This window comes from Piliocolobus tephrosceles, chromosome 4 (assembly GCF_002776525.5).
Source record: "Piliocolobus tephrosceles isolate RC106 chromosome 4, ASM277652v3, whole genome shotgun sequence".
Lineage (NCBI taxonomy): Eukaryota > Metazoa > Chordata > Mammalia > Primates > Cercopithecidae > Piliocolobus > Piliocolobus tephrosceles.
The window spans coordinates 151,430,872-151,439,171 of record NC_045437.1 but is presented as its reverse complement, the minus strand read 5'-3'; the positions used below and the strand labels follow the sequence as shown (position 1 = coordinate 151,439,171).

At 43.5% G+C, this 8,300-nt stretch overlaps 1 protein-coding gene across 1 annotated transcript in view; it reads left to right on the top strand.

The window, feature by feature from the left end:
• KDM3B (lysine demethylase 3B) overlaps window positions 1–8,300 on the top strand; it is an 85,593-nt gene that overhangs the window by 37,912 nt on the left and 39,381 nt on the right. The window contains exons 8-9 of the mRNA XM_023195414.1: window positions 2,397–3,645; window positions 4,550–4,751. Coding sequence (XP_023051182.1) covers window positions 2,397–3,645; window positions 4,550–4,751 — 1,451 coding nt within the window. The remainder of the gene's footprint in view (window positions 1–2,396; window positions 3,646–4,549; window positions 4,752–8,300) is intronic.

The window sequence follows — 8,300 nt, the reverse complement described above, 5'->3', positions numbered from 1 at the left end:
AAAAAAAAAAAAAAAAAAATACAAAAAGAAGCTGGGCTTGGTGGCATGTGTCTGTAATCCTAGCTACCCGGGAGGCTGAGGCAGGAGAATCACTTGAACCCGGGAGGCGGAGGTTGCAGTGAGCCAAGATTGTGCCACCACTCCAGCCTGGGTGACAGAGCGAGACTCCGTCTCAATAAATAAATAAATAAATAAATAAATAAATAAATAAATAAATAAATATGTGGAAATTAATGTTTTCATTACAATGCCTGATCTAAAATAAAGACAGCCAACAGGAAACTTCTTGCCCTAAAAACTGGGTTGAGATGAGTTTCTCATCACCTTTTTATAAGAAAAGGATTTGGAATTTAATCATTTGAAGGAAAATGAAAGACCGTCCAAATTATTTTTCATTCATGTGTGTATTTATTTTTAAAGGGTAACTTTAGGAGTGAAACATGAGCTACCCATGCTGGTTCCTTGAAGTCATGCAGGTATCAAGGCTCCTGGCCAAATCCTGCCTGTGAAGCAACAGTAGCACCTCAGGGCTGTGTCTGTTCTCTTTTTCTCTATTGTGGGGAGAGAGTTTAAGTCAATGCTTACTGGTTAGTAGGAAGATAAAGAAAAAAGGAGCTTTAATTTTTTAACTCTGAGATACCCTGAAGTAGTCTCTATAGCACAGACAGAGGCAAGCCTAGGTGGCCTGGCCTGCTTGATTCTTATGTCTCTATGCTACCCCTCAAGGAAAGCCTGAATGTTAACTCCTCTTGTGTATTTAAAGAATAGTTTAATTAAAACTCTGTCCCATCTTTATAAGAGAATAGCCGTTTTGTTTTTCGGGAATCCTTTTTTTTTTAATTGTAGTAAAATATACATAATGTAAAACTTATGACTTTAAAATGTGCAATTCTGTGGCATTTAGTATATTTACAGTGTTGCAAAGCTATAAAGACTATCTAGATCCAGAAATTTCATCACTCCAAAAGGAAAACTTCATATCCATTAAGTGGTGATGGAATAATTTTTATTTTCAGTGTTTTAAAGTGAATATTAAGGTATATCATCCTCTACTACTTGAAAGTATTCTATGGTGTGCGAGTACTAGGATCCGGGTTTTATTAAATTAATAAATATTAAGTAAGGGCTCATACCTACCTATGGGTCTCTTTTCTCTCTCTCTCTCTCTCTCTCTCTCTCTCTGTGTGTGTATGTGTGTCCCTCTTGTCTATATCTGGGTACATTAATATATAGGAAAGTTCTTCCTTTTTTTTTTTTGGGAGACGGAGTCTTGCTCTGTCGCCAGGCTGGAGTGCAATGGCGCGATCTGGGTTCACTGCAACCTCTGCCTCTGCCTCCTGGGTTCAAGCAATTCTCCTGCCTCAGCCTCCCGAGTAGCTGGGACTACAGCCACGTGCCACCATGCTCGGCTCATTTTTTGTGTTTTTAGTAGAGACAGGGTTTCACCATGTTGGCCAGGATGGTCTCGAACTCCAGACCTCGTGATCCACCCACGTCGGCCTCCCAAAGTGCTGGAATTACAGGCATGAGCCACCGCGCCAGGCCCCATTCTTTATACAGTCATTCACAAGCAGAAGTTAACATTTTGAAGGTAAAAGAAGGAAAGGAGAGTGTTTTATTATTTCATTCTTCAGTTACACTGAAAGCTTTTTTTGGGATATAATCAGTATATACGTTTATCCTCTTTGGTTTCTTATTAGAGTCTAATTATAACAAAGGTCTTGGTAAATAGCTTACTTTCTTTGATTTTAGCATCTGTATGTCTAACATTAATTGAAGTAGATATTCAACTTGTAGGTTGACTTGAACCCATAAATAGATGCCCAAATCCAAAAGGGTCCATGTTGTGGACTTTAAGATTAATGAGGAGAACACTTTTCTTTAATGTGCAGTAGGCTTGTCCTAGGATTAAAGCCACTTTTTGTAAAATGGGCAATTTTACAGTAGCCCAAATAAATCAAAACTTTAACAGTAGTTCCCAAGGTCATTGAGATATATTAATATTACAGGGGTCACTGTAAAAGTTGGTGTCTATTCAGGAACCCTTTTCTCCAATTCCTTAGAGGAGCTCTCCACTTCCAAATACATGCCAAAAAGCCTACATGGCCTTCTAGCACTGTGACAACCAATTGGATAACAACCAAGGGAATGGCAGGATGAGTGACATCCTGCTATCTCTGGTTCACCTTGCTAAAGATACCCTCAGTGTAGTCTGTTGCAGATTTCTTCCCACTGCTGGTGAACTCCAGTTACAAGAGCAGATCCATGGAATTGTAAAAGAGAAAAGTTGTTTGACCCCCAAGAAATGTTGATATGGTGATAGTGAGGTCCAAGAAAGAGATCATTAGATTGTCGTAAGAAGCCAGCATCACTAATTCAGACTATCTTCCTTTCAGAATTCAAGAAATTCTATTCTGGCCTCTTCCGGATTTGGAGCACCTCTCCCTAGTTCATCGCAACCTTTGACTTTTGGAAGTGGAAGGAGCCAGTCTAATGGTGTTCTAGCCACAGAGAACAAACCTTTGGGCTTCTCTTTTGGCTGTAGCTCTGCACAAGAGGCTCAGAAAGACACTGATCTCTCCAAAAACTTGTTTTTTCAATGCATGTCCCAAACTTTACCTACCAGTAACTACTTCACTACTGTTTCAGAGAGTTTGGCAGATGATTCTTCTAGTCGGGACTCATTCAAACAAAGCCTTGAGAGCCTGAGCTCAGGCCTGTGTAAAGGCAGATCCGTTCTTGGAGCAGACACTAAGCCAGGCTCTAAGGCTGGCAGCTCTGTGGACCGGAAGGTGCCTGCAGAGTCCATGCCCACCCTCACTCCAGCCTTCCCACGGAGCCTCCTAAATACCCGTACCCCAGAGAATCATGAAAATCTATTTTTACAGCCCCCCAAATTGTCCCGAGAAGAGCCTTCTAATCCTTTCCTGGCATTTGTGGAGAAAGTTGAACACAGCCCTTTCAGCAGTTTTGCATCTCAGGCATCAGGTAGCTCCTCTTCTGCTACCACTGTCACCTCCAAGGTGGCACCCAGCTGGCCCGAGTCTCACTCCTCTGCAGATTCGGCATCTTTAGCAAAGAAGAAACCCCTCTTCATTACAACTGACTCCTCCAAGCTAGTATCTGGTGTTCTGGGCTCAGCTCTTACCACTGGAGGCCCAAGCCTCTCTGCCATGGGGAATGGCCGCTCCAGCTCGCCCACCAGCAGCCTCACTCAGCCCATTGAGATGCCAACTCTCTCCTCCAGCCCCACAGAGGAGAGGCCAACTGTGGGCCCTGGGCAGCAGGACAATCCCCTCCTCAAAACCTTTAGTAACGTCTTTGGCAGGCACTCAGGCGGCTTTCTGTCCTCCCCGGCAGATTTTTCACAGGAGAACAAAGCTCCTTTTGAAGCTGTGAAAAGGTTCTCACTGGATGAGCGAAGCTTGGCTTGCAGACAGGACTCGGACTCCAGCACCAACAGTGACCTGTCAGATTTGAGTGACTCTGAGGAACAGCTGCAGGCTAAGACAGGCCTGAAGGGGATTCCGGAGCACCTGATGGGGAAGCTGGGCCCCAATGGGGAGCGCAGTGCTGAGCTGTTGCTGGGCAAAAGCAAAGGGAAACAGGCCCCCAAGGGCCGGCCTCGGACCGCCCCCCTGAAAGGTGATCCTGCTGGGGCTGTATTTGGGCTTTGCTCTGGCACTGGGCTCAAATGCCTGTTGTGTTCTTGTACAGCAGAAGCCCTCACTTTGATGGAGAGTTCTGTAATCTCATAGAATTACAGAGCCAAGAGGACCTGGCAGAGGCCCCTCGTCAGACCTGGTTCAGGGCAGGATTGCATCTAAACCAGCACTGTAAGAGGGGTATCTGTCCCATATAATGATAATACCCCAAAGGAGGACTCTTGATCTTCCTTGGCGGTCAGTTATTTTTGGTCAGGAACTATTTCTTTGCATTTGTCTCATCCCTTTTTACTTCACTTTGGCTCATCCTCTTTACTTCAGAGGGGTTACTGGGAACTGGTATCCATTCCCACATAGCAGACATTTGTAGACGTGATGAAGCAGAGAGAATCACCCCTCAGTTTGCTTCTCTCTGAAACCTACATAAGGATTTTAACAGCTCTATCAAAATCCATTAACTTCTGTGGTGTGAGGTTATGGTCCAGAAGCATGTAAAACAGAGTCTTGTGGTAAAAGCGTCTGTTTTCAATAGGAATTGCTATGTTGTGGGAGCTCAAGAGGTCCTGATGAACAGAATAGCCATATCGTGGGAGACTAGAGGCAGGTGATGGCTATATTCTGCCTTCTTGTGTTTTTCACACCCATATGCAAAGTTGTTTCGCCTTAGCGTGGCACTTCCCACAAGTTCTGCATGGTTCTTAGCTCCCAATGGAAGCTTCTTTGCTCCTTGCTTTCCCTTCAAGAATGGACATAATAGGTACATGCCCAAGCAGAGAAAGAAGTAGCACCCTAGGTCAGGACAAATGTCTGTCCCCAAAAGAATCATGCTATTGGTTCCTGTTTACACCCCATGACAAACTTTTCTTCTGTTCCCCTTGCCACAGTTGGCCAGTCAGTGCTGAAAGATGTAAGCAAAGTGAAGAAGCTGAAACAATCTGGAGAGCCCTTCCTACAGGATGGGTCATGCATCAACGTGGCACCTCATCTGCACAAGTGTCGTGAATGCCGCCTGGAGCGGTACCGGAAGTTTAAGGAACAGGAGCAAGATGATTCTACTGTAGCCTGCCGTTTCTTTCACTTCCGGAGGTACCCAGACTCCTGTTTTCCTCGTTTGCCACTTTTCACTAGTGACATATAACTTCCACTCTTTCTCTAAAAGTCTATAAACATGTTTCATCGTCTTGGTCTTTGCTTTCCTCAACTGCTTTGCTCTCAGTGTCTGTGAAGAGACTCTAGCATAGTAGTCACTTAGTTGTTTGGATCGTAAAATGACATGTGGTTTTGTCCTTGGAGAATTGAAATTGAGCAGTTTTAGCTGTAGCTCTGTGCTATTCCCTGAGTTATTCCTAACTTGGGTTGGTTCTATTTGAAACCACTATTATAAGCAGAAGGACTGCATTTCATATTATGGATCTGCCTGACTGCTTATTCCTCCTCAGTGCTAGAGTAACTTGAGTCATGTTAAAAAGAAGGGGAAATAAGATTTGGAGATAATGTGAAACATCTTTGAAGTAGATATAACTGATGAAAATCTGGGAATATCATCTGCTTTTACCAAACAACATCTCTTTAGTTACTTTCCTTCTGCTTGATAAACTTAGAAGGGGAGTTTCTTCTGAGTGACCTTTCAAGAATCTTTAATTTTAAAGTAAATCTAAATGGTTTATCAATATGGTGTGGATTCACTTAGCAAATGTTTATTGAGCATTTAATGTGTGCTAACCCTTGTTCTGGCCATTGAGTATTCAGCAGTGAACAACAAAAAAATCAAATTTCAGCCCTCAGAAGGTTGGGGAGGCAGACAGTAAATAAGGAAAAAGGCCAAGCATGATTACACGCCTTTAATTCCAGCACTTTGGGAGGCCGAAGCAGAAGGATCACTTGAGACCAGCATGGGCAACATAGTGAGACCTTGTCTCTACAGAAAACTTTAAAAATTAGCCGAGTGTGGTGGCACACACCTGTAATTCCAGCTACTCAGGAGGCTGAGGTGGGAGGATCACTTGAGCCCGGGAGGTCGAGGGTGCATTGAGCCTTGATTGTACCACTGCACTCCAACCTTAGAAACAATGCAAGGCCCTCTCTAAAAGAAAAATAAAAAATGATATGTCAGCTGATCATAACTATGAGAAAAATAAGGAAGAAGATTGAAGTGTGAGGAGGCTAGAGAGGCTCCAGTTTTAAACAGGATGATTTGAGAAAGTGAGAGTTGAAGAACAGCCTGCAGGAGGTGAAGGAATACACCATACTGTGACAGGTATTCCAGACAGTTGCAAGCATCCCAAAGCTGGAATATTTCTGGTGTGTCCTTAAAGTTAGGTTGCTAAAATAGAATAAGCAAAGAAGGAAAAGGAGTTGAGGTGAATGAGTTAATGATGGGACCAAATTTTAAAAGGCTATTCCAAAGGCCTTGGTTTTTACTCTGATGAGAAGTCATTGGAGGCCTTGAACTGATGAGTGACACTGATTAATGTTTTAAAAGGCCACTTTGGCCACCTTCTTGAGAATAGGTTATGTAGAGGCAAGGGCAGAAGCAGAGAAGTTAGGAGGCTGTTGGAATTATCCAAGTGAGAAATAATGGGGCTTGGACCAGGGAGATAGTGATGGACATGATGAGAAGTGGTTGAAGATAGAGCAGATATAATTTTCTGATGAATTAGATGTGAAGTATGAAAGAAAGGACTTAAGGATGATTCTGTGTCTGGTTCTAGGTATGTCTTTTGGCCTAAAAATAGGAAGAATGAGATTGCCATTTACTGATAAAGAGATTCTTTAGGGAAAAGCAGGTTTGGGGAGGAAAAGGGGGAGTTTTAACTTGGCCATGTTAAATTTGAGATGCCTGTTAGATTTTCAAAGGTGAGATACTGAGAAGGCAGCTGGAGATACAGCTCTAGAGTTAGGGGGAGGGGTCCTACTGAAGATATACATTTGGATATCACCAGGTATTTAAAGCTATCAATCTAAGTGAGATCAGAGGATAGATAAAGAAGAATAGCAGTCCAGGGACCAAACTCTAGTACTCTCCAATGTTTAGAGGTGAGAAAGATGGAAGCAACTAGTAAAGGAGACTGAGAAAGAACAGCTAGTGAAATAGCAGGAAAACTGGGCAGTGAGGTATCCCAGAAGACACTAAAGAAAGTATTTCCAGGAAGGAATAATGAACTGTGTCAAGTGTTGCTGACTTGGATGGGGGTGATAGCTCATGCTTGTAATGCCAGGACTTTGGGAGGCTAAGGTTGAAGGATCACTTGAGGCCAGCAGTTTGAGACCATCCTGAACAATGTAGTGAGACCCTGTCTCTACAAAAAAAAATAATAATAATAATTTTTTTTTTGAGATGGAGTCTTGCCCTGTTGCCCAGGCTGCAGTCTTGCCTATTGCCCAGGCTGGCATGGTCTTGACTCACTGCAACCTCTGCCTCCTGGGTTCAAGCGATTCTGCTGCCTCAGTCTCCTGAGTAGCTGGGATTACAGGTGCGCGCCACCATGCTCGGCTAATTTTTTGTATTTTTGGTAGAGATAGGGTTTCACCACGTTGGCCATGCTGGTCTTGAACTCCTAACCTGAGGTGATTGGCTTGCCTCAGCCTCCCAAAGTGCTGGGATTATAGGTGTTAGCCACCGTGCCCGGCACAAAACAATTTTTAATAAAAAAGTAAAAATGTTGCTGACAGGTCATGTTACATATGAACTAGAAGTGACTGATTTAGCAAGGTAGAATTACCTTATCAAAATAGTTTTGGTAGATTAGTAGGGGAAGTGCCTGATTGTAGGGAAGAAAATTTAAGGGAAAGGAACCTATGGCAATGAGTATAGACAACTCTTTTTTTTTTTTTTTTGAGATGGAGTCTCGCTTTGTTGCCCAGGCTGGAGTGCAGTGGTGCAATCTCAGCTCACTGCAAGCTCTGCCTCCTGGGTTCGCGCCATTCTCCTGCCTCAGCCTCCCGAGTAGCTGGGACTACAGGCGCCCACTACCACGCTTGGCTAATTTTTTGTATTTTTAGTAGAGACGAGATTTCACCGTGTTAGCCAGGATGGTCTCAATCTCCTGATCTCGTGATCTGCCCACTTCAGCCTCCCAAAGTGCTGGGATTACAGGCGTGAGCCACCATGCCTGGTCGAGTATAGACAGCTCTTCAGAGAAACTTTGCTCAAGCAGATAAATGGAGGGAGGGTATGGCTTGAGAGGATTTTTGTGGTAGAAATTGGAGCGAATTTATATGCTGGCAACAGTGATCTGATAGAGAAGAAAATAGATGATATTGAAAAGAGAGGAGAGATTTAGTGGAGAAATGTCTTTGAGTTACAGAAAAGTGATAGGATGTAGCAGGAGATATTGGCCTTTGCTGGTTCAGAGCAGCAGGAAATCATACAGAATACGTGGGCCAAGTTGCAGGTAAGTGCGGTAGTGTCATGGTGGGAGCTTGTGGAAGTTGTCTTCTGGCTCCTGTTTTCTCAGTGGAATAGAAAGCAAGGTCCTCACGGGGGGAGTAATATTGGAGGTATGAATAGAAGGAAGGTATGAAAATAGGCATCTAGGAGAGGGAGTGTACCAAGAAACTGTATCGTGACTGTCAGGCAATATTAAGGACTCACCTGAGGTAAGCAGACATGAATTTAAAGTGTTAAAAGTCCAG